The following is a 26,201-nucleotide window of genomic DNA, read 5'->3' on the forward strand; positions in this document are numbered from 1 at the left end:
GAAATAAAAACAGCAAGTTATGGGTATGTAACGATTTACTTTGACAGAATCTGTGGGAATCAGTGAACTGAGGAACTGAGGTTTGAACTGAAACATGAAGTGTTAGGAGGGCAAAGTTGGTGGTGAGAGTACCGCGGATGGACTTAAGAGCCTCCTCCTTAGAAGAAATATGCAGGTGAAATGAGAAGAGAGTGGAGCACAATGAGGCTGGTACATTAGGCCAGTGCTCACAGACCAAGTTAGGGATCCTCTCTCCATCCCCAAAATTGGGAAGTCATTTCAACATTTCAAACAGATGGTGTGTTCGTGACTCACACATTTCCGTTTTAGTAAGATGGTCTTGATTGTGATAGAAACACGATTGAAAATCCAGCAAAAGTAAAATTCCAAGTCTAGTAGGTTGATAGGTTTTTGTAGTGGAACCAATACATGTTTGGATTAGGGTAGTGGGAATAGTGGTGGAGAGTTGATGTTTAGAAGTAGAAAATATTTAGAAGATAAAATTGAGGGGTGCCTGGGTGGTTCAGTCGTTGAGCGTCTGCCTTCGGCTCAGGTCATGGTCCCAGGGTCCTGGGATCGAGCCCCACATCAGGCTCCCTGCTCCTCAGGAGGCCTGCTTCTCCCTCTCCCACTCCCCCTACTTGTGTTCCCTCTCTCATTGTGTCTCACTCTGTCAAATAAATAAAAATCTTTTAAAAAAAAAAAAAAAGATAAAATTGAAGCAACAGCTAATTGGAGGGTTGGATACAAGAAATGAGAGTAAACAGGTCATGAATATTTCTCAGGATTCTGACTTAAGAAACTGTTTGAATAGGGGTCCCTGCCTCAATCAGTTGGGCGTCTGCCTTCGGCTCAGGTCATGATCCTGGGGTCCTGGGATCGAGCCCTGGTCGGGCTCCCTGCTCAGTGGGGAGCCTGCTTCTCCCTCTCCCTCTGCTTGTGCTCTCTCTCTCTCTCTCATGGATAGATAGACGGATAGATAGATAGATAGATAGATAGATAGATAGATAGATAGATAGATAGATAAACTGGTTGAATAAATGATTGATGGATGTGGGCCAGGTTTGGTAGCAACGAGGGAAGTTATGTGGTACCTTGAGGCAATTTTATCCTCAGAGGCAAGAGAGAAGCAACTGGACTGGTGAAAGAAATTTTTTGAAGCATTTTTGTTACACATTGATACATATTTTTTTTTCTTAAAGATTTTATTTAGAGGGTGCCTGGGTGGCTCAGTTGGTTGGGCGACTGCCTTTGGCTCAGATCGTGATCCTGGAGTCCCTGGATCGAGTCCCGCATCGGGCTCCCTGCTCTGCAGGGAGTCTGCTTCTCCCTCTGACCCTCCCCCCTCTCATGTGCTCTCTCTCTCTCTCAAATAAATAAATAAAATCTTTGGGGCGCCTGGGTGGCTCAGTCGTTAAGCGTCTGCCTTCAGCTCAGGTCATGATCCCAGGGTCCTGGGATCGAGCCCCGCATCGGGCTCCCTGCTCGACGGGAAGCCTGCTTCTCCCTCTCCTACTCCCCCTGCTTCTGTTCCCTCTCTCACTGTGTCTCTCTCTGTCAAATAAATAAATAAAATCTTTAAAAAAAAAAAAAAATCTTTGAAAAAAAAAGATTTTATATATAGAGAGAGCGGGAGCGGGGGGCGAGGGAGGCAGAGGAAGAGGGAGAGAATCTCAAGCAGACTCAGTGCTGAGCATGGAGACTCATGTGGGGCTTGATCTCACAACGCTGAGATCATGACCTGAGATGAAACCAAGAGTGGGATATTCAACTGACTAAGACACCCAGGTGCCCCTACACATTGATATATTGAAGGTAAAATCTAAGCCCCAGTTGAGATGTTTACTAGGCAGCTGAATCTTTGGGTAAAGCTCTGAGAAAAAGTCTGAACTAAAGGTTAACATCTGGCTGGCCCACATTTTTAAGGACATTAAATATAACTACAGTAAAAGGTAAAGGCATAATGAAGGATACAGAGTGAGAAGAGTCTATGATTGAATCTTGAGACATTCAAAGGGCTGGGACTGAGGACCACTACAGAAATTGGTGGTGATGGCCAGAGTGAAAGAACTAGGAGTGGGTCCAATAGAAATTGTGTGTGTGCATTGGGCTCCCTGCTCAGCGGGGAGTCTGCTTGTCCCTCTCCCACTGCCCTTCTGCTTTCTCATGTGCTCTCAAATAAAAAAAGTTTTTAAAGATTTTATTTATTTATTTGAGAGAGAGAGAGAGACAGCGAGAGAGGGAACACAAGCAGGGGGAGTGGGAGAGGGAGAAGCAGGCTTCCCGCGAAGCAGGGAGCCCGATGCGGGGCTCGATCCCAGGATCCTGGGACCATGACCTGAGCCGAAGGCAGACGCTTAATGACTGAGCCACCCAGGCGCCCCTCAAATAAAATCTTTAAAAAACTTATCTTCTGGGTGCATCTGGGTGGCTCAGTTGGTTAACTGTCCAACCTTTTTTTAAAATTTAAATTCAGGGGTGCCTGGGTGGCTCAGTCGTTAAGCGTCTGCCTTCAGCTCAGGTCATGATCCCAGGGTCCTGGGATTGAGCCCCACATCAGGCTCCCTGCTCTGCCAGAAGCCTGCTTCTCCCTCTCCCACTCCCCCTGCTTGTGTTCCCTCTCTCACTGTCTGTCAGATAAATAAATAAAATCTTTAAAAAAAAGAAAGGGGGCGCCTGGGTGGCTCGGTCGTTAAGTGTCTGCCTTCGGCTCGGGTCATGATACCAGGGTCCTGGGATCGAGCCCCGCATCGGGCTCCCTGCTCAGCGGGAAGCCTGCTTCTCCCTCTCCCACTCCCCCTGCTTGTGTTCCCTCTCTCGCTGTCTGTCAAATAAAAAAAAATTTTAAAATAAATAAATACAATTTAAATTCAATTAATTAACATATAGTGTATTATTAGTTTCAGAGGTAGAGTTCAGTGATTCATCAGTCTTATATAATACCCAATGCTCATTACATCATGTGCCCTCCTTATGGTGTCCGTCTCTTGGTCACAGCTCAGGTCTTTTTTTTTAAAAAAGATTTTATTTGAGAGAGAGAGAGCACAAGCAGGGAAAGTGGCAGGCAGAGGGAGAAGCAGGCTCCTGGCTGAGCAAGGAGCCCAAGGCTGGCCTCAATCCCAAGACCCTGAGATCATGACCTGAGCTGAAGGCAGCCACTTAACCAACTGAGACACCCAGGCTCCCCATCAGCTCAGGTCTTGATCAAGGTCGTGAGTAGTCTATTTAAAAATAAAATATATCCTGGACAGCAACTATGTTGCTTTCAAGGATTAACCCCAACATATCCATCATGGAGTACAAGGCTTTGAAACTGAAAACACAGTAACAGCCAGGAAAAAGGCGGGGGGGGGGGGGGGGGAAGAGTACAAAATGTTAAGCAGTTAAATAGTTTCCACCACACACCCACCCCCGCCCCCCCAGGACTCCAAAAATTAATTATTCATGTTTAATTATGCAACTTAAATTTACCTACATGCCTCCCTCTAGATCTGCACTGTCCAATCTGGTTGTCTCAGGCTATGTGGGACTGGCTATTGATAAGTCAAAATTGGGATGTGTTAAAAACATACACCCTGGTTTTAAAAATATGTAAAATCTTTTTTTTTATTATTATTTATTTTTAAAGATTTTATTTATTTGACAGAGACAGACACAGCGAGAGAGGGAACACAAGCAGGGGGAGTGGGAGAGGGAGAAGCAGGCTTCCTGCTGAGCAGGGAGCCCGATGTGGGGCTTGATCCCAGGACGCCGGGATCATGACCTGAGCCAAAGGCAGACGCTTAACCAACTGAGCCTCAAAATTAATTGATTACCTGTTGAATTATTTTAGATATTGCAAAGTTAGTTTCATTTGTTTAAACTTGGCTACTACAGTGTTTTAAATTACTGCTTTAGATGAGTGCAGGATGGATCATATCACTCATTATGTATGGCCAGCACCTCAAATACTATGGAAAAACACAGCAGCAGTTAAAGTAGTGCTTTCATTTCCACACTGCCTTTTAGAGATCGGGCCCTGCATGGGGCTGCTCCCTGCTCCGCAGGAAGCCTGCTTCTCCCTCTCCCACTCCCCCTGCTTGTGTTCCCATTCTCTGTCTCTGTCAAATAAATAAAAAATCTTCATAAAAAAAATTTTTTTTTGGATTTTATTTACTTACTTGAGACAGCGCGTGCGTGCCCATGTGAGCAGGGGGGAGGGGCAGAAGAGGGAGAAGCAGATTCCCTGTTGAGCAGGGAGCCTAACGCAGGGCTAGATCCCAAGACCCTGAGATCATGACCTGAACAGAAGGCAGACACTTAACCAACTGAGCCACCCGGGTGTCCCAGCCCATGAAAATTTCTTTAAAAGATTTGACAGAGAAAGGCACAGCAAGAGAGGGAACACAAGCAGGAGTGGGAGAGGGAGAAGCAGGCTTCCCACTGAGTGGGGAGCCTGATGCAGGACTCGATCCCATCATGACCTGAGCCAAAGGCAGATGCTTAATGACTGAGCCACCCACGCACCCTGCCCATGAAAATTTCTAATGAAATTGATTTAAGATACAGCTAACCTGAAAAATTTGAATTGTGGGGACTCCAGAATGAAAAAAACCAGTGTCATTCCCCCAGAAACTTGACTTTGTCACTGAAGCATGATGAAGAGACATTTCTTCATAAAATTATTGGCTCTAGGAAAGCGTAATTTAAACATTTACCAAAATACTTAAAAAAAAAATCTTATAGTACAACCACACATCGTTTATCACAAAACATGCCCAATAAGCAAGTTGGCCAGACTTCATGAACTCATTTTAAAAAGAAAGGTGTAACGGGCACCTGGGTTGCTCAGTTGGTTTGTCTTCTGACTCTTGGTTTCTGCTAAGGTCATGATCTCATGCGCTGTGGTATAGAGCCCCGTGTCAGGCTCTGCACTCAGCAAGGGGTCTGCTTGTGAAGGATTCTCTCCCTCTGTCCCTCCCCCAGCTGTCTCTCAAAATAAATTTAAAAAATAAAGGTGTTAAGTTTTACCATTAAGTACACTTCCCTTGTACTGTGCTAATACAATGTGGAGTTGTAGGATTTTTCTAGGAAAAGGTGAATCATGAATTTTGTAGTAATAAAAGCAAATGAATTTTAAGTTCTGTAGTCCCTCCAGAACTTATGCCCTATTTAACTTAGTGACAAAGTGATTTTCTAATAGTTTAGTACTTTGTGCTACTGAAGACTTCAAAGGATTTAATGAGCAAAGGGCATACCAAGAACTTGTAATAAGGCACTTTATTAAAATAAAAGTGCTTACATCCCTTTAATGTATTAATCTATTTCCTGAATAACATATGGAATAATGAACAAATACTGTACACCAATTCTGTTCCTTACAGTAGTAGGAAAACAGTATTATTATAGTAAGTTTGTTTACTCCTCCCAACTCCCTTTTACAGTTTTGCTCACCATGGTATTACCTAGAGCAGTTAACTGTTCTTAAAAAAAAAAAAAAAAAAGGAATTTCTACCTAGTGCTCTGTAATAGCAATTGCAAAATGCTACAAAAAACTATGAAACAAATTCAAATAAGAATTCCAGGTAACTTAAATTAACACCAGTGTTGAGAAAACCATTTTTATTGTCATCACCACCCAGCGTATTTGTGCTGGATTATGTACCAAATGGCCAGATCTTCTAAAGAACATCTACATAACATTTCTTTCATGTTTCAAGAGATGAAAATAACTGTACAAGGTTAAGTACAAAAGTACACAAGACAGCGGACACGAAATATCCATGTATGAGATTTTATCCCACCTGCAGCTTTTATATATTTGAAAAGTAGAATTCATGAACTAAAAAATATTGTCCTTCTATAGTCCTGTCAAGTTTAATGGAAGTGTGTTTAACCTGATTACAACACTAACACCAGTATCACTGATCTGATATTTACAAAAAATCGTATTTTTCAATAAATTAAAGTCAATGCAACACCCATGCAAGCTAGAATGCTAGCTGTTTGGTGAACAAGGACCTGACATCAGAACCAGAAGTCCATAAAGTCCCAAACATTAAAGTCTGATCTTTTTCAAACTGCATCCATTCCTCGCATTGATGATGTGAAACCCAATCCCATTCCTCTTTGTGTGTGGGTCTGTGATCTTGCCATTTCATACTGAGCATCTAAATTTCTAAATACTTCTTCCTGTTGCTTCAAAGTCTTGTAACTTTCTTCATCAACTGAGCTACATCCAGCTTCATCTTCACTCTAAATTTCAGATAAAAAATATATTATTAAAATAAATGGAAATGAGAATAGGCTCTTCTTCTCAACTGACAGTACTGATAAATCACATTTTTAGGATATGTATTTACCTTCCATTCATTCATTTAGCACCCATGGAGTGCAAGGCAATGTTCTTTCTAGCTATTGGGATAAACCAGGATATAACAAAAATCTTCATTTTAGTGGGTATGAGAAAGAAAATGTAGAACATACCATTCAATATGTAAGTAAAGTCTAGGAGAAAAACAGAAAATGGGGATGGTGTGCTTGCTATTTTTGTCTTACTATTATTTTTTAAAAGACTATTTGAGAGAGAGAGAGAGAGAGACTGAGACACAGCATGAGTGGGGAGGAAAGGGAGAAGCAGGCTCTCCACTGAGCAGGGAGCCCTATGCAGGGCTGGATCCCAGGACCCCGGGATCATGACCTGAGCTGAAGGCAGACACTTAAGTGACTGAGCCAACCCAGGCTACCCGTGCTTGCTATTTTTAAGAAGGCAAATGAGAAAGGACTAAAAAGTTGACATTTGAGAGAGACCAAAGGAAGGAATGATGCTGGGAGCTAAGAAAAGAATTAGAGCAGGGAAAGGTAGCAGCAAATGCAAAGGCTGTCTGGCAATGTTCCAAAAAAGCCAGTTTAGTGAAGCTTAGTTTAAGCCAAATATCCCTTCAATGAAAAACCAACTCCCTTAAGTAATCAATACCTGAGCGTTTGTGAACTTTCTTCCGGGTTGTTATATGAAATCTGTACATTTCCACTTTATTCAAACAAAACAAAACAACACACACACCAAGAAAAACAAAAAACAAAGCCACCAAAAAACCCTACATCTTTAAAAAAGCTTTCTGGAAACATTAAATATTAAGGTGCAACTCCGAGTAGAGTCAGTTTTTGTTTTTTTTTTTTAAAGATTTATTTGTCAGAGAGAGAGAGAGCGCACGTGTGCATAAGCACAGGGAGCGGCAGGCAGAGGGAGAAGCAGGTTCCTTGCTGAGCCTGATGTGGGACTCGATCCCAGGACCTTGGGATCATGACCTGAGCTGGGCAGACACTTAACCAACTGAGCCGCCACCCAGGCGTCCCTACAGTTAGCTTTAAATGAGCACTTTTTAGAAAGCAAATTCATTAATTCCCATTTACAATTTCATTTTTATTTACTAAGAAAAGCTTATGATCTAGAAAAAGGTTCATTTAAGGTATAAATAGGTTATAATCAACAACCACATTAATTTAAATTTAATAATCTGTATAATCAGCTAATGATGACAACATAATTCTGTGAAATTAATCTGAAGCACAAAACAAACCACCACCAGAAAGTACCCAGAGTTCATATATTACTGAAATTAACTTTTAGGGTGAGGACCAATGTTAACCTGAAAATGTTAAGTTAATATGAATTTTAATTCAAAGTGTGTAACTCACCTTAATACCCATTAATTTCCTGAATTTGACATTTTGGTCCTTGTTTCCAAAATTTAATTTTTCCCATATTTCAGCAGACTGGGATTTGTCCTGTAAAGAAACACTGAACTTTTACAATTCATAAAATTTAGCTAAGTCATAAGGTCTAAAAGAAATGATAACATTTACAGCATTGTGCCATGCAATTTATAATTATTTTCAGTTTATGAAAAAGCCTAAGCCAAGGAGCATCTTCCCCCATTATAAATGTATGGGAATACTGTTTTTCTTTGAATCGCTACTGGTTTTCTTAGATCAATCTTTTTCCAACACTAAATTGTGGTAAATTAAAACAATCAAGTTTATAGAAAAAAAAATAAACACAAACCAATCTTTTTCAATCCAAGTTTGTTTTCCTAAGCAACTGCTAATTAGGAATAAATGACAAAAGAGGAGAATTAAAGAACTTACCCCTTCTTTCTTGCCTTGCCAAAGCATTTTCCTTTTTTTCTCTTGCTCAGCAAATTTCATTGGATTCACAGCTGCTGGGTTATAATAGCTAGGTACAGCTATTCCGGTCTCTGCCAAAGCTTTAGCCTGCAGGGCAGCCATTTGAGCTGCCATAGCTATCTGAGGAGTTACTTGCGTTCCTGATGCCAACAAGGCAGCAACATTGAGCACAGAACCTCCGGTGGCTGCAGCTGCTAAGACAGAAGAGAAGCATAGATTTAATTTAAGACTAACCAAAACCAACCTCCTGATTTACAGTACAGTAGTGCCTTTATATATAAGAACTAACCTAACAAAAAGGCAGAATACTTTTACCAAAATAAGGAGATTAGTTTATAAAGCAACTAATATTTTAGGAAAAATTTATTGAAAATATTTATAATAGACATTTCCGGATATGATCCCTTATATGTACAAATACTTTACATATCTAAAAATAGTAAGAATTCTACAAATAGTAAGAAGATTTGTGATTTCAAAGAAAATGAATTATGGTACTTGTATGTAGCTAAACTTGTAAAAAACAAATACTATTTGTATGGTTAAGCTTACAAAATGGTTCTTTAGACTTTCATTTGAAATTCTTAACAAACATTTAAGATATTAAACAAGTATGATGCACATTTAACAAATCCAAAGCCCAAATCCTACAGAAGTTAAATGCCCTGCCTGGTATTTCCATTTTAAGTGATTCAGTCAGGAACGGAGTCAATTTTTTGTAAACAGAAAGACTGTTCTGATTACTTATTTTTCTGTCATCCCAGAATATAAGCTTAGAAAATTCTTTTAATTACTAATACTATGGGAATCCAGTTATGAAAGTTTTGTTCTAATCATGTATTAAAAGTAAAATGGTGGGGGTGCCTGGGTGGCTGAGGCGATTGAGCTTCCAACTCTTGATTTCGGCTCAGGTCATGACTTCAGAGTTGTGAGATCAAGCCCTGCATTGGGCTCCGAGCTGGGTGTGGAACCTACTTAAGATTCTCTCCCCTCCTCTCCCTCTGCCTCACCCTCCACGCTCCCCCATCTAAAATAAATAAATGAATAAAGGCAATTTTGTACAATTTCTTGAAATTTTTAAAAAATTTTAATCAATCTACACCCAATCTAATCGCAACCCTGAGATTGAGAGTTGCATGCTCTACCAACTGAGTCTGCCAGCCATACACAATTTGTACAATTTTATATTATTTCAAGAAGTACCGATTTACTAGGAATGTCAAAAAAAACACCTTCCAGACTACATTTCATGTAATTCAATAAGCTCTCTCTGATCACCTTTAGTCATCCACAGGCAACGTTTGTGTTATGTCTAATAACCTGATTTCTTATCCCAGTTCAGTCATCATTTTAATAAACTTAATAAAATCATGACTAAAAGACATGTGCAGTGATGGCTAAAGTGTTATATGAAGAACAGTGACTGTCAAAATCAGGCCACCAACCAAGTAAGAAATACATATGCATGAAGAATTTATGAGGTATGGGGCGCCTGGGTGGCTCAGTCGTGTAAGCGTCTGCCTTCGGCTCAGGTCATGATCCCAGAGTTGTGAGATCGAGCCCCGCATTGGGCTCCTTGCTCAGCGGGAAGCCTGCTTCTCCCTCTCACACTCCCCCTGCTTGTGTTCCCTCTCTCGCTGTGTCTCCGTCAAATAAATAAAATCTTTAAAAAAAAAAAAAGAATTTATGAGGTATGAAGGTTCACATTTCACTAACAACAGGTTTACAGTGCACTGACGGGTAGCAAGGATCATGGGTGATTTTCTTCCTGTATTTTTCTGAGCTTTTCAGATTTTCTACAAAGAAATGCCATACTTCCATAGTAAAGAAAATAAATTACCTGCAGCTATTTCTTGTTGTTTTTGTTTTTCGACCATTTCCTTTTCTCGCTGTTCTTGTAATTTCTTTGCTCTTTCCAACCTGTGAAAGACAATTTCAATAAATTTAAAATAATGCTCAATATAAAACCCATATTTATCTTTGTATTTCTCCACATGTATAGAAACAAAACACTTAACATAGAATTTTAAATTAAGATTAACACAAATTGGTATCTGTTATGTGGGGAAAAAAGCATTCACTCTTAAGAGAGTCACAGTTAAAGAATATTTCAATACTGGTTTTAAACATTTTTAAATTCATGGAATAGCCAAAAAACTGGAATAGCTTTTACACACAGTTCCCACAGAGAATAGTTTTAAAAAATAAAAATTATTCAAACTTTATCAGTGCTGGTTATAGCAGTAAGGATAAAATTACATCTTGCAAATGACATATTGAGAACTGAGTAAGTCTTAGGGTACGTTAAAAGTAGTAAACAATGTTTACAGAATTACCTACATGCTTCTTGGGGGAAGCGGATATAGGATAAAGCCAATCAAAACATAACAATTACGACTTTTGTAAAAAGACTTTATCATAGCCTTAAATAAAAATTAAAAAGCCAAACGTAAAAGAAGGGGCAAATAAACCCTATTTGCCATTCTCTATAATCTAATAAAATGGGGGAAAATTATTAGAGAATTAACCTTTAGCAGCTTAAGAAATTTATCATTAGCAATGAAACTAGAAACATGAAACACAAATTCATCCTCAGACAAAACAGACACTAGTTCACACTAAATTTACTAATACATATACTAAATGTACTGTCAAGTCATTATCTACTTCTTATACAGCAAATTGTTAGTATCATCTTCATGAGTTCCTGAAAGAGAAACCTCTTTTCTTCAAGAGTCCTTGATTTCCCAATCGTAAGTTAAAAGCCAACCCCTTCCTCCTTTAATGTGGTATAAAGGGGGAAAGATTAAAGAAAAGGTTTTTTGTTTTGGGGTACTATGGGCAGAAAATGGCATCGGCTTTAACAACTGCTGAATTTACATAAAATGAATAAAACAATATAATTTTATTCCCTTTTATTGAGCACACATGCAAGAAAGACATAGTACAGACTTGATTTTGTCCTTGGGAATAAGTTTCTGATTAGGGGTAACATTAAAATGTTGGTACACACACACAAAAAATAAAAAAATAAAAATAAAATAAAATAAAATGTTGGTACACAGATATTAAAACTATTTTCAAAGCAGTTCAAAAATTGTCCTTATTTAAAAACAAAAAAGGAACAACAAAAAGGTCTATATACCGTAGTATCTTATTAACAAAAGATCTGCCTTCAAATTTCAAAGTAGCCAAGGAGCAATCTGTTATTTCTTAAAAGAGTTATTTCATATAAACTTGTCATCTGAAAACCACTAAGTAGATTTTTTTAAGTTAAAGTTTTAGATCCTAGTAATAGCTTCAACTTTAATAAAAGCCAAAAATTAAAGCGCAATGAACTTATAAAAGAATAGACTTTAGGGCTTAAAAAAAATACTGGTCAAACTTAACAGACCATTCTTAATAAATTACTTCAGATATAATAAATTATTTAATTCTGTTGATTTTAGTTTCAGAAAGAAAGTATGATTCACTACTATTGATGCGTATTTAAAATGGCCATTGCAGGTTGGAATTAACACCATTCACTAAGGTGAATGGAATGAAGAAGGGGCGAGCTCACACCTTTGCTGCTGCTGCTGTTCAGCTGGAGTTTCTGCCAGGCTGGGTTCACAGGGCAGCAGCCCATCAGGTTACATTGTGATAACTGTATTTTTGTAATGAAAAAAAAATACAAACTCAATTTCATAAGGAAAAAAACCCAAAATCAAGAGTATAGTTTTCAGAATATGGGAAAACCTGAAAACAAGCACTTGGATTTTACTTTACTTCTTGCCTCTCTATGAGGCAGTTCTTTCAACGGTTTTGCACATTTCAGCCAGACAGCCCTGTGTGTAGTCCCACAATTACCAGAGAACATCTTTGAAATGCTTACAGAATTAAAACATAAAACGATCTCCCTGTTATCACAGCAGTAAAATTTACAAGATCAAATAAATCACCTTGTAATGTTTATTATTTGCCACCTTCAAAATAAGAAACCTGTTGAAAGAATTGTTTCAGACTTTGTCTTCTTGAAGAAAAAAACAAAAGGACAATGCAATTTCAGAGGCCAAATTTAAGAGTTCCTGAATCAGATTTAAGATTTCCAAAAAAGTTTCTATTGCAAACCAAACATATTTAGGAGCCTAAATTTGAGAAAAATGAATCAGTCAATAATGAAAGAAAACAGAAACTGCTGCAGACATCGTAATCTTTCCAGTTGCACAAATGGGTAAATGTTTAAAATGAGAATTAACCAACTACTTAGTACTAGATCAAAATTGGCACAGTATGTATCATGGCTACATTTAACTAGTTGACTTAAACCCTGAAAGCATTCACTTTGTCCACAGAATTGAGTATCTACTTCAAATTGAAAAGGAAAAATGCATCAAATAGAAAATATACCCACCTCCTAGCTAAAGCTTCTTGTGCATCCATTGCTGTGTTTCTGCCTCTGAAGGGAGGTGGACTGGGAGTTCGGCTTAAACTTCTGCTAAATCTTCTAGGTTTTTCAATTCTCTTCTTTCTATCTCTGTAATAAATCGTATTTCACATGTTGCAATATGGCAAAGCAGTAATAATTAGTTCATTTTATCAAAATCAATTATATTTACAGAGGTTCAACAAAAGTGCAAACAGCAGACAATATATTTTAGACCCTTTCCTCTCCACCTCTGTCCTACAGTTTCCACAAGGTTTGGAAGTTCCTTGAATATGCTATTTTTCTGTAAGTTCATTTAACGTTCCCTGTTACAGATAGACTAAGATGTTTTCCAATCTTTTGCTATTACACCCAATGTTGCAAAGACTAGCCTTGAACATCAATCATTTTATATTCATGTAAGTATGTAGGATAAACCCCTAGTAGTAAGATCCATAGTTTAAATGTTCTTAGTATTTTAATCTACAATGAGTTTGTAAACGTCAAAAAAAAAAAAAAAAAAACAACAACCCAAGCACAAAATCAGTAAAACAAAAGAATTAGGAAAAGGAAAGATAAACAATAGGCACTGAGCAGAATAAAATAGACTAGCAGTGGTCAAAACTAGAAATGCCATAAAAATAAAAAAAAACCTAGAAATACCAGAAATAATGGCCCGTATACCCAGATGGAGAATAAAATATTAATGATAATGGTGAAATTATCATTTACCTACATTCGCTAAAATCCTAACCGGTAAAGCTCAAACTTGTAAACTACTAAAAACTAAACTATTGATTAAAAACCGATCAATAGCAGCTTTTTCTGCCCACGGGTCCTGTCCCTGTGTTTTTCTTTTTTTAAAGATTTTATTTATTTATCTGACAGAGAGCGAGAGAGCACAAGCAGGGGGAGCAGCAGAGGGAGAGGGAGAAGCAGGCTCCCTGCTGAGCAGGAAGCCCGATGTGGGGCTCGATGCCAGGACCCTGGCTGGGATCATGACCTGAGCCGAAGGCAGATGCTTAACGACTGAGCCACCCAGGCGCCTCCCCCCTTTTAAAAAGATTTTATTTGACAGAGAGTGAGACAGCGAGAGAAGGTACACAAGCAGGGGGAGTGGGAGAGGGAGAGGGAGAAGCAGGTTTCCCGCTGAGCAGGGAGCCCGATGTGGGGCTCGATCCCAGGACCCTGGGATCATGACCTGAGCAGAAAGCAGACGCTTAACGAACTGAGCCACCCAGGGGGCCCTAGCTGTCCCTCGGCTTTAATAAAACCACCATTTTGGGGGAACCTGGGTGGCTCAGTTAAGCATCTGCCTTCGGGTCAGGTCATGATCCCAGGGTCCTGGGATAGAGCCCCTTGCTGCTCAGCAAGGAGTCTGCTCTCCTTCTCCCCTACCTCCTGTGCGCACGCACTCTCTCACTCAAATAAATGAAAATCTAAAAAACAACCCATTTGCACCCAAAACCCCAAACAAAAAACCCGATAAACAAGAGATAAGTCAATTAACTGTAATAAACATAGTCTATTTGTATCTGTATTTGTCTTTATAAACTTGAGCAACAAATTAACAAAAAAAACCTTTTCCATTATTTAATATCAGTATCTGTGCATATGTACTATTAATAATTGTCTGATGTAAGTAAGTACAGACTAAATACATTCTGATTATTAAAAATTTTTCTCTTGTGCTCTTTATTGTACTTCCTGTCTCAACAAATTAAAGCCTCCTCTCAATCAAGATAGGTTTGAATTAAACTCATCTTTCTGAATACCTGAAACAGCATATACAGTATGGTGGGTTAAGCACATATACTGACTTTGCATTCAGACATACTTGGCACTTGGTCCTGACAGTACCATTTAATAACTGATTTGAGACTTCTTGGGCAAGTTACTTAAGCTCTCTAAGCCCTATGGTCTTAACTCACAAAACAGTTGTTTTGAGAATTAGATGAGCTAGTACATGGAAAGAGCTGTGACATAACACACAGCACATGTTAGGCATGCAATAAATGTAAGCTACTGATTATACACAACATAATTCAACATCCAAAACAACTGAAGTAATTTTAATAGTGACTATTTCTACCTGCACTTCACAGATCTGATTAAATGAGTATCTGTAAGAATGCAAGTATTTAAATTTGTTTATTAATCAGAATGTTGTTAAAATATTTTATAACTCAAATAAAATTCAGTATCAACAATTTTGATATTCTCAGATTGAGGGAAGATAAACAGACCCTGTGAGGGAGCCATCTGATTTTATTCAAGATGATGAATACTTACCGACTTCTACTCCTTGTTCTACTTCTGCTTCTACTCCTATGCCTGTGTCTTGATCTTGAGCGGGAACGGGATCGGATCCGACGTTTTCTTTCCCTGCTTCTGGATCGTGACTTCTTCCTCTCTCTGCTTCTGGATCTTGACTTCTTCCGCTCCCTACTCCTGGATCGCGACTTCTTCCGCTCTCTGCTTCTACTACGATGACGCCTGAAATTAACACACACAAATGTGTAGTTATTTAGAGCTGCGTCTTTTCAAATTACAGACATTATGAATTTTCTGCAGTATGTGCTGTCAAGCCAGGCAATAAACTACTCTGTATTGTGTATAGAAAGGCTAATTGAGGCTTCTAATGGAAGAAGTTGTAACAACAAATGAGCCCTTATTCTTGTTGATAATGTCTCAGAGGAAACACAATAAAGCTACATGTTAAAAATGCAATGCATCCTAACCCAACTTAAGATTGTTTAATAATTTAAAGTCTATTACTGCCTTATTGAAGTATTTATGCAACTTAAAGATGACAAGTTATTCTAGTAACAAAAAATTTTGATCCAATCTGATATATCACGTATATGTATTCCCACAGAAAATTCCAAACATACATTAAACACTGGCTTCTTTTTACAAAAGTCCCACAAGCTTTCTGCCATGACCCAGTTTTCAATACCACAAAGGAAAATCTAAATTAGAGTTTAGCAGCAAACAAATCCTACACTGACAATGTAAAAAGATTGTCATATTGGCTTAAACTAAGTCAGCTATATATTTTTTTTCACTGCCAAGTGACAGGTAAATCATGAAATTAAAAAAAAAAACTCACTAATTGAATGTTAATCATAATCATCCTTTATCCCCTAGTCTTGAACATTTTTGCCTTTATCAGAAAACAGTGCCCCAAAGACTTCAGCTATTAGCAGACATTTGTTGGCAAAGGAATAGGTATGCTAGCAAAAAATATCTATTTTTTAATTAAGATTGTTTGGGTATTGCTGGGTTCATGAAAAGCTTTACATAATATAGCTCTTTACAATGGCATTAACTCATAAATAAAACTTCTTACCTTTCACGAGACCTAGATCTTGAGTGACTTCTGCCTCTTGATGACTTTCTTTCTTTGCGTTTATGTCTGTCCTCTCCATTTTCAGATGAATTTAGTCGCTCTCTTCCTTTATCAGAAGAATGATCTTTGTCATTATGTTCCTCAGACTTGTGTTTCTTAGATGATTTATCTTTGGATTCATGTCTTCTTGCCTGTTTTAAGAAGAAGTTGGTTCTTTCAGGAAAATAGTGCAACAAAGAGAGTTAGTATGGGTATCAGTAGACAAAAATGTTGTGATGCAACATTAGTAACCTTAGGAGTGTGTGGCAAATAAAAAAAATGATCTAGTTTCACATCACCCAAATGTTGCAGATGAATATTACTAATCTTATTGTCTTTATAAATCCCCCTTTATAAATGCAGTTTCCTCCCCATATTAACAATTAAAACAATGATTTTCAATGTTGAAATAATATTGAAAAAACCATTATTATCAGAAAAAAGAGGAATCCCTGATGTTTCTTTTATCTAAAGGAGTAAGGGGAGTACATGTATCAAAACTTTCAAAAATTTCCAACAGACCTTTTAGAGAAACAGATCACGTATACATATACACATCAACTTCTATAACCAGAGTACATATTATTTTAGGTTTAAAAACTTAACAATAGTGAAGATGATCAGGACACAAAGAAATGCACCAGAAAACGCATTTCAATTAGGTTGCTAAATAAGATTAATCTTACTAATTATTAGTATTTTCTGCAATTTTAAATTACTTTACGCAGAGTTGAAGTGTCCTTTTTATAGCTATACTGCCACATCCTCTCTAAAAGACGGCTCTTGATTTTTCTCCCAATGTCTAAACTGTGAAGCAATCACTTTTCATCTTGCAATATCCCAACGGGCAGACGTTCTATTACATTTCATGTACCTAGGGTAGAAAATGGCAACCGTATCTGTTTTAATTTTTATGAAATCAAACTAGGCATAACATAATTAATCCCTATACCATTATACAATAATACTTCCCCCATACTCTGAAAGATAAAAAACAAGGTTTCTGCTTTCACAACATATGCAGAGACTGAGCTAAAATTAATTGCATGATCAAGTCTCCATCCTACTCTCACATACCAAATTAGGAAGTGATAAACATTAGATCTCCTCACATTAAGTTGTCAAATCCATCTTTTAGCTAAGGCTTAAAAACCTGGACATCTCAGAATCACAATTTTAAAGCTGGAAGGAAACTCAGATCCTCTAAACTTCCCTTACTTTAAGTACAACTAAACGAAGATCTAAAGTCACAAAGCTACATGGTAGCAGCTGAACCCAGACCCCATGTTGTTCTTATGCCCAGGCCTCTGCTTTTCTACCACAACAGGACACTTAATTCATGTTTCCCAAAAGGCCATTGCATTTTTCTTTCCACTCAAGATTAACTTTGCTTAAAAACAAAAACTTGGCCAAACATTTTGGAACATGCATGATATATCTGAAAAGAATCATAGTATGTTATTTAATATTTTGCAGAAAAATAAAGAGACCTGGAGACACAGCTAAATTTTAGTCTCATTGCCAGTTCTCTGTAATATGAGCTTATAAAAGTATTTCCTTGATTTTGCCATATAGTGGCAAACTGGAAAAGCTTTAAGTGGTTCAACTTCCAAAGGTTTTAGAGTTTATTTCAAACCAGTTTTCCAAACATAACATTACTATTAATTAAAAAAAAAAAAAAGACATTAAAACCCTTAACTGATTTAAGATATACTTAAGGGAAATAGGAGTTTGAATGACTAATAGTTACCTTATCATGAAGTAGGCTTATTATTTTGCTATCTGAGTCTGCAGCGTCTTCAGTTCAGTCTCTTCGCGCATTAGCACGCTGAGTATGATTTATTATAGAAATGTTATCATGTGAGCTAAACAAAATAGTCATTTTCACAAAAACTCTCCTAAATTAAAAATTTAACAGAGCTTCCATTAGGGGAAGAGGTGAAGTCCCTGCCCACATTTTTTTAGGAGTCCCTTGCCCAGCCCCCACAAGACTCTTCTCCTCCCTTTTTGGCTCCTACTTCTGTTCTTCCTTGTTGGCTCATTCCTTGTCTTCTCAGGTGGGCGAGCAAGTTAACTCCTGCTTTTCTTTCATACAGCTGCTTTCTTTTTCCTCAAGTTTTGCTGTCACCGCCACCTTTCCAGCTGTCCCTCACAGACACTTTTATTTCCAAATTCAATACTATTCTTAGGGAAACTGAGCTGGTTTGCTAATGAGAAGAGGACTCTCGTTATCTTCCATAAAGAAAAAGCCCAAGTATCTAGGATATTCCTACTTAAAGATGATTGCTATATGAAAATCCTGAGCAGTTGTCAGGTATAAGGAGACTCGGGACCTCAGATTAATGGAAGCTCTGTGTGACAGGCCTAAAAAAACCAATTATAATCTTCATATGAAATTTTTATTGTGAATATTTTCACAACATAATAAAATTAATAGTTTTTGAATGAACTTTTCATATAAACAACTATCTTCTTGAAAAATGATGAATCCATATCATGCTTATTTTATAACCCAATTAACCTTTTAAATTTCAAGTTTTGGTACTTACCTTGATAATATCATATATTCACACAAACATTTCTACCAGATACTTTACAAGAATTTTAAAGTGCCTATTCACTACAAAGTGTTAATTACCTCTTTGCTTCTGCTCCGGCTCCTGTGTTTTCTTCCTTCATTATCTGTAAATACATACAAAAATTCACCATAAAGAAGATACAGAAACATCTTAAACACAAATTCCAATACTCATATAAAAGACAATTTCCAATCCATTTTACTAAATTAAAATTCTACTTACTATCTTCTAAAGACTATTTTTTTGGCAGGGTGGGATTATTCTACTCAATACCACTGTATATATTTGAAACAAATCAAGCAATCTGAAAACCAGAATGTAACTGAGTGTAAGCAAAACAAGCAAAAAACCCCAAAAAATCCTCCACGACGAATCAAAAACATATATACTGTCTTTCAGTTTGTCACAGATTCTTAATTCACAAAACACTGTGTCTAGCCCATTTTGTTTTGCATCGCATAAAAAATTTATAAAGGGGCTTATTAGAGGTAAATAAGAACAAAACAAGAATGCATGAGAATAAACAGTTTGAACTGTATTTAGCATAAGTAGTCAACAGGGTGCTATAGTTTAGAAATTTCTATTCAAAAGTGATTTTATACTGTACAGTTTCAAATATATACATAAAATTACATTTTAACTACTTTATAGATGATTATCTGTGGGCATTAAGCATAAATAACTGCAGCCCAGATCTTAAAAAAAGAAAACTCTTAACTCATTAGTATTCTACTTCTCAGTTAACCTCTTCATTAAATCGCAATACTAATTTAAAAAATATACAGCAAAACATCCTACTTTCTATACCACATCAGTCTAATTCTTTTCCAAGTAAATGAGTAAGAAATCTCAAATCGCCAAAACCTCTCTTCAGAAATATTTTAACATTAAGTTAAATGAAAAACAAGGTTAAAAATGGTCTTGTAACTTACATCAAAAAGCACGTTAAATAAGCTCAGAATAATACACCACTGCCCAGACACAGCTTTCAAAATACTTTACCAATGTTGAAAGACTGAAATTTAAACATCTCAGGGTTAACAAATAATGACTGTGACACAAACTTAAACATATATTTTGGCCTTTGGCCAAGTCCTAAAATTTCTGCATGAGGACATTTTTCTCATAACTGAAAAAAATCTCCAGAAAATTACCAATGTACTTCCATTATTCATTTCTCAACTGGGAAGAACATGTATTAATTATATCAAAAACTAAATCTATGTCTTATACACACATCTACACGGATAGTGGTAATTACAGTTTCCAACAATTCATACCTGACTTTCGTTTTCTTTCTCTTGACCTTGATCGTGATCTTGAATAATGATGTTTTGAGGCTCTAGGAGAAATAGATACATCTGACTGCTCTTTTTTCTTATCTCTATCTGGGGATGTCTTTTCTGGGGCTAGTCCATCTCGCTCTGTATCACTAGCCTAAAAGTTTAAAGAGAAATGATTATTAGGTTCTTAATTACATTTAAAATGTTTCTAATTTCTTAAAAGAGAAGGAGGGAAGAGAATCATCCTGGAGTTTTACAAAATTAAAAAAAATCAATAAATGAGAATGGCCAATTTCTAAGTAGCTAATTATCTGTACCTGATAAGTCAGTCCAAATAAATTGAAATGACTAACTCAGTAACAAAGAGACATATGTAATTAGGCTGACGTCTTTAACTTTTAAAAATCATTATTTTCATAACTTTCAAAACAATTGGGGAAGGGGAAGAGTAGGGGTTCCAAGTATTTCCAATAAACATTCAAGCAGAGAAAATGCTGTCCATTTTAGATTTGCGAAGTCATTTACCTGACTTTACCAATACTTTTATTTTAAATTAGCATACATTAAAAAGGCATTTAAAATGAACTAATAAAATTTAAAGAGACTTAAGTCTGTAAAATCTAAGAACAGCAGAGAATGCTTCTAGATTATAAAAGAATAAGCAAAATTAACTTACCTATCTGAGAACCCAATCTTAATTTCATTAACCCTCTTTAATGAAAACAGCCCCTTGGCACAGTGCTGCTGCAAAATATGGTCTGCCTCTCCTCACATATGCTCTGGGCTATGGAAACATTAAGTCGTTTCTGCTTTAAAGCATTTTATAAATTTTGACAATGCAAATTTTGTAAAAAATCATCAAGTATACACACTCTTTCCCGAGTCCTGATTTACTTAAGAGGAGGTTCCTTCATCTAAATATCAGTTCCCTGTTTTCCCATTTACTTGCTCATAACTGAGTACTCAGCACAGCAATCAATCAACAATTGAAGAAATGAATTCCTGTTACTAGTTCTCAATTAAAAAAAAGAAGTATTTCTGTGGCTCTGTTGAACGGTGTGGCCCAAATTACAAACAGGAGTATCACACAAAGAAAGACACTGATTTAAATGAGTCATAGAAAAAAGCTTTGAGGGGCGCCTGGGTGGCTCAGTAGGTTAAGCGACTGCCTTCAGCTCAGGTCATGATCCTGGAGTCCCGGGATCGAGTCCCACATCGGGCTCCCTGCTCAGCAGGAAGTCTGCTTCTCCCTCTGATGCTCCTCCCTCTCATGCTCTCTCTGTCTCTATCTCATTCTCTCTCTCAAATAAATAAATAAAATCTTTAAAAAAAAAAAAAAAAAAAAAAAAAAGAAAAAAGCTTTGAGAAGCTAAAACCTGAATGTTCCCAAGTCAGATTTTGATAAAAGGTAGGGGAAACAATTTCAGTAGTATGTGGAAGGTAGACTACTTGGCCCTTGACCTAAGAAAGGTTTTCACATTTTTGAAAGGATTATTAAACAAGGAATGGGCCAGAGACTATATGTGATCCACAATGCCTAAGATATTTATTACCATGCTGTTTACCAAAAAGTCTGGATTGGATAAATAGGGATTTTCAGGAGGAATAATATGACAACAAACTCCTTCCCTTAAGAAAATCAGTCCAGAAAACAAATGCCAAGGGAACTAAATAGGGAATAATTTAACAAATGAAGTGTGAGAGATTACATTACTTCAGAAACTATTTACTGAGAGTCACAAATGTGCAAAACTCAATGCTAGATTCAGAATAAATTGATTATAAAAGAGATTTACACACACAGCTAGGATGAAAGACATAAATGTGTTAAACCTCTAACAATGGTAAAAAAACAAAATAAAACAACCAAGCACAAAGGAAGCAACTAATTACTGGAGAGACTCTCATGTGACCACACATTCCTTCTCCAGTTTTCTATGTATGGGTGATTTCTGGAATCATAAAATTTTTGTGATGAAAGCTTTCATCACAGAAACAAGTTCAACTTTCTGATCTAAAAAGGAGATCCAGCAACATTACCTGCCTCTCCCAGGATGGTACTCTAGCTCTTTGCTGTCTACTATCAAATAAATGATGCTGTATCACACACACAATTAAGGATAATTTAAGATTTTCACAACACCGGTCATTTTCTTTTAATTCTCGTTCTCATCATTATCACTATTATGTACTTCACATGTCTGTGATGTTGTGAAGTGCTGGTAGAGCTTACATTTGGTAAAATAAAATTACAAAACTTAAGCACTGCTATCACTTCTCGCAGTGCATGCGACTTCTCTGCCAAAACCAGCATTCCTGAACCACTGGCACATCTCATTCACTTTTCCAGAGATCATGATGAGAACTGAAAACAACCTTCCATGGAAAAAGCATCTAGACCAAGCAGTACAAGTTTTCAGTCAATGGTTTATTTACATGCTTAACATCGCAGAAGCCTGGCATTAGGGAAGTCAAATGCCCTTTGCTTAAAGGCAGGCATCCTGCAATACAAGATAATAACTTACACCAAACAGCCATTTTCACCTGTAAAATATACTATAGAAAAAAAAAAGCATCCTATCACTAAACAGACTACGAATGATAGGTGGCCACTTCTCCCATACAAAACTTTTATTTCCATGAGGCTATTTTATTGTGGTATAATGAAAAGTATCCAAAAAAATCAATTGAATAAAATTTCTCTGAAAATTTCTGAGATTTCAATTTATCAGGGATGTACATACTACTAAGTCTTAAATGCTAACTGCAAAACTGTCTTCTACTCCAGCACCTGCTTTTTTAGGCCACCACTGTTAACACTTACATCTTGTTTAAAACGCTAATAATGCTCAAGACATAGTACACAAATCTTTTTCCAGTGCAAAGAAGGTACACTGGATTTAGTACTAGGTCACTTCTCCAGGGGACTGTGTCTTTTTATTGAAGGAGGCACTGAAGGACCAAATGTCTGAACTGACTTCATTTTTTAAAATATTTGAGCCCAAGTAAAACAACGCTATTCTTTAAAGCACATTAGAAGGCCCAAAACACTATTTAAACAAAGGAAAACATTAAATCGATTAGTTGCACAAACACCAAATAGCCTTCCAACTGTTTGAAACCTTATAAAAAATCAGTTCTTAATTCAATTAGGTATCGGGGGAGGGGAGTGCAGAAACCATCCTAATTCCAGATACCCCAATTTTTAGCAAGGGCAAACTACAAATTTTTCGGTATATTTATAGTCTTACTTATTTTTGAAGATAAGTAAATAGAACTTTCTAGTCAGTGGAAAGGAATACAAGATGCTTGCATTTCTCTTTTAATACGATTAAGGAAAATTAAGTAATCACAATAATGTGATCCACCAGAATTGGGCATCTTATACCCAGAGCAGGTTTTTTAAAGAACTATAGTTCTTATTTAAAATTAAATGGGGCAAAGAAGGGTTCTTAAATTTAAGAAACAACGCCAACGAGAAGGCTTTATTTTAATGCTTCTCAAAGACTTCAAAATGATTACATCACGAGCCGCTTCGGAAAGGGAACGACAATCGGAATTCGTACTTCCAAAACCTTCTCGTAATTAAGTCGATTTCTTTACTCCCTTTGAGCAAGCAACACCTTCCTCAGCTCTGTACTAAGGATTAAACTAAGGTTTTCACAGACTAAACACTAATTAAAATTATGCAACCAAAATTTTACTGAGCGTAAGCAAAAAACAAAACGTTACGATTCTCTTCTCCCATTCTACGCCTTACAGACAACGCCTTTCTGACCCAATACTTTCCAAAGACCCCCATCCCTTTTTTCTCTTCCCCAGCCCTACCCCAACGCGAACGTAAATTCCCAAGCCCTAATGAAACTCAATGTAAACGACTAATAAGAATGAGTAAGCTAAACTGGAAGCCGGTCTATGGGTCCAACGGAATACAAGACTAGGAAAAAGATGAGGAAAGTTCTGGAAAAAAAAAAAAGACACTCCCTGCGGCTCCCCACCCCCACCGACACCGCCTCATTTCCCCCTCCCTAAACCAGGCAGCCATGATGGCGGGCGCAGAAGAAGGCCGCGGCGCCATTTTGTCCACACACACACGCGCGGACAACAGCTCTGAGAGCCGTTCCCCCACTCTTTGGAGAGTAGCAGAAAAATATCCCTGGTTTTAAACTCAGAGTCGGCACCTACCGCCATAGTCCAGAGTCCTAGCCGCTAGGGCGGCGCCTCCACTTGCCGCTCTCAACAGTACCGGCCGCCCCGACGCTTCGCCACAGACTAAATCGCTCGCGCGAGAGACCCGGATGGCACAAAGGGGATGAGGCCCGGCGCGTCGCACGGCTTGCTGGGAAAAAAAAAGGTGGTGATAAGAGTCTCTATAGCAACGCGATTCGAGGAGGTGATTGGTTGTTCTTTTGAAGGGGGCGTGTAAAGCCAGGGAGGGGGGCGGGGCCAAGAATACACCCTAGATTGCGTAGCCTGGAAATCGGAATGGGTGGAATTTAGGGTGGGGCGACCTCCTATTTCGATTGTAAAGCAATTTTGGCCTCCTCCGGCCGCCGTAAAGGGGGTTGGGCTTGGTATTCTCCCGCCAATTTAAACCCGTGGGCTAGACCTTGAAGAGATTAGGGACAGTTGTAGGTGGCAGGAAGAGGGGCGATAAGTTTGAGTGTTCTTCTTTAGTGTCTTCAGTTGCAGGTGAGGAGTGGGAAACGCGTTGCTGTAGAGACCTGGGGGTGGGTTCAGGTCGAAGTAACAGCGGCCTCAGCTCAATACGGGTGTTTTCCCATTAAGACGCTGGCGGGAGAGAGTTTGAAGTCGGTTCTTGCTGGCTGGTTGTCCAGCTGGGAGCGTTTGTGCATGGGGGCTTAACTGACTCTTTCATTTCGTTTAATTCGCTAATAGGTTCTCCACCCAGCAGCGCGACTGATCTCAAATCGTTAATCAAATCATGTCACTCGTCTCCTTAGTGTCTTTCCCCTGTATTACCGAGCATAAAAATCCAATCTTGAAGTCGGGAATTCGTTTAGCTTCTGCACTCTTCCATTTTTACTGTGGCCTGGCAGCCGCCCCAGACTCATTCCAGCCTCCGAGCCTTTGCACTCGGCCTGCATCTCTGTTCTCCCCGAGCTTTGCAGAGTTGGCTTCTTGCTCTTGGGATCTCAGCTCTGATGTCCTCTCTTTCCTTTACCTAACAAGTTCTTCTTAGGCGACCCCCCCCCACCTGAGCATCGTTTAGTTCAAAACCTTTGGCACTGTTTGTAATTGTGCACGTATTTATTTATTTTTGTAGGGAGGCAGTGTAACAGTTAATAGGCGTGAATTTGTGTGTTGTCTAACTACATCATTTACTCGCTTTAGGCCACCTTGGCCATTTATTTAATCCCTGGCTCTTGTCTTTGCTGTAAAATGGGTTGTTGTGCAGATTAAATGAGTAAAGCATTCAAAACCTTCTTGCATACTCAATACATTTTAACTCTTTAATTTGTCCTTCGTAGACGAATATAGACTTCATAATGATTGAAGGCCTTTTCTGTCTTCCGGGCTGTATTCCAGCTCTAGAACAGTCCCTGACACAAAGTAGGCATCCAAAACATTTGTTGAATGAGTGACTGTGACTGCCCTGGAAGGCTGATAATATTTCTCTATTTTTTTTTCAGATGTGGGACACAGAGACCCATAAAAGTATTCACCCCAACCTGTCCCTCCTATCTTAATCTCCTTCCAACTCTCACCCAAACACCAGCCACTAGAACTATTGTCTGTTCTAACATGCTTTATTTTGTACCCTTGCTCACACTCTTGGTAAGAACTCTTTTCCTGTATTTAAAAACCTCCTATGACCATAGCCTAAATGTTACCTGCTTCCACCAATGACAATAATAAATTACCTAACACTTAATATTGAGTGCTTGCCATGAACCAAGCATTGTTGCATGAATATTTAAAACTCATAACTTTTGCAGGTACAACTATGTTCCTATTACAGAGAATTAAGGAACAGAAGGATTACATTGCTTCCTCAAGGACAACTGGTTGTAAATGAAAAAGCACCTTCCCTATGCTATATGTTCCATAAAATTTAAAACATATTTCTGCTAGTGCTTATCAAAACAGTTGTAATTATTTGGTTGCTATTCCCCACCAGTGATTGATCCAGGGATTGTTTTTCATCTTAGTATTCTATTCCCACTCACAGCACACTTAAATGAGTTACATAAGTCTTTACTGATGAGATGTTCAAGTGACTCTCCTAGGGTTACAGGTATACTCTTTGGTTCAGTCAGAAACAATCCAATTTTTCCCCTTTACCCTTATTATTTTCATTTACTGTATAATACTGGAAACATTAATGGACTTTTTTAAAAGTTCATTTGGAACCT

At 37.9% G+C, this 26,201-nt stretch overlaps 2 protein-coding genes across 6 annotated transcripts in view; one reads left to right on the top strand and one right to left on the bottom strand.

The window, feature by feature from the left end:
- Positions 1-5,586: 5,586 nt before the first annotated feature.
- On the bottom strand, positions 5,587-24,869 carry RSRC2 (arginine and serine rich coiled-coil 2). 5 transcript variants are annotated; one of them, XM_032431305.1, is made up of 11 exons: positions 24,010-24,154; positions 19,822-19,978; positions 18,601-18,644; positions 17,713-17,790; positions 15,924-16,136; positions 14,864-15,067; positions 12,560-12,682; positions 10,007-10,086; positions 8,128-8,357; positions 7,678-7,767; positions 5,587-6,234 (listed from the first exon to the last, which is right to left on the bottom strand). In XM_032431305.1, exons 4-11 carry the CDS (start codon positions 17,718-17,720, stop codon positions 6,055-6,057), a joined length of 1,128 nt encoding a protein of 375 aa, XP_032287196.1. In that variant the 5' UTR covers positions 17,721-17,790; positions 18,601-18,644; positions 19,822-19,978; positions 24,010-24,154; the 3' UTR covers positions 5,587-6,054. The 5 variants fall into 5 exon arrangements, with proteins under 5 accessions (XP_032287196.1, XP_032287195.1, XP_032287194.1 ...); XM_032431304.1 differs by having other exon boundaries at positions 8,128-8,360; XM_032431303.1 differs by lacking the exon at positions 17,713-17,790 and having other exon boundaries at positions 8,128-8,201; positions 15,924-16,114; positions 24,010-24,869.
- The window catches only part of KNTC1 (kinetochore associated 1), a 75,434-nt gene continuing 73,671 nt past the window's right edge, over positions 24,439-26,201 (top strand). Inside the window, exon 1 of the mRNA XM_032431306.1 lies at positions 24,439-24,516. The gene's annotated coding sequence lies outside the window, so the exon portion shown is untranslated. The remainder of the gene's footprint in view (positions 24,517-26,201) is intronic.

Source organism: Phoca vitulina, unplaced genomic scaffold (assembly GCF_004348235.1).
Source record: "Phoca vitulina isolate PV1807 unplaced genomic scaffold, GSC_HSeal_1.0 scaffold46, whole genome shotgun sequence".
NCBI classification, from domain to species: domain Eukaryota; kingdom Metazoa; phylum Chordata; class Mammalia; order Carnivora; family Phocidae; genus Phoca; species Phoca vitulina.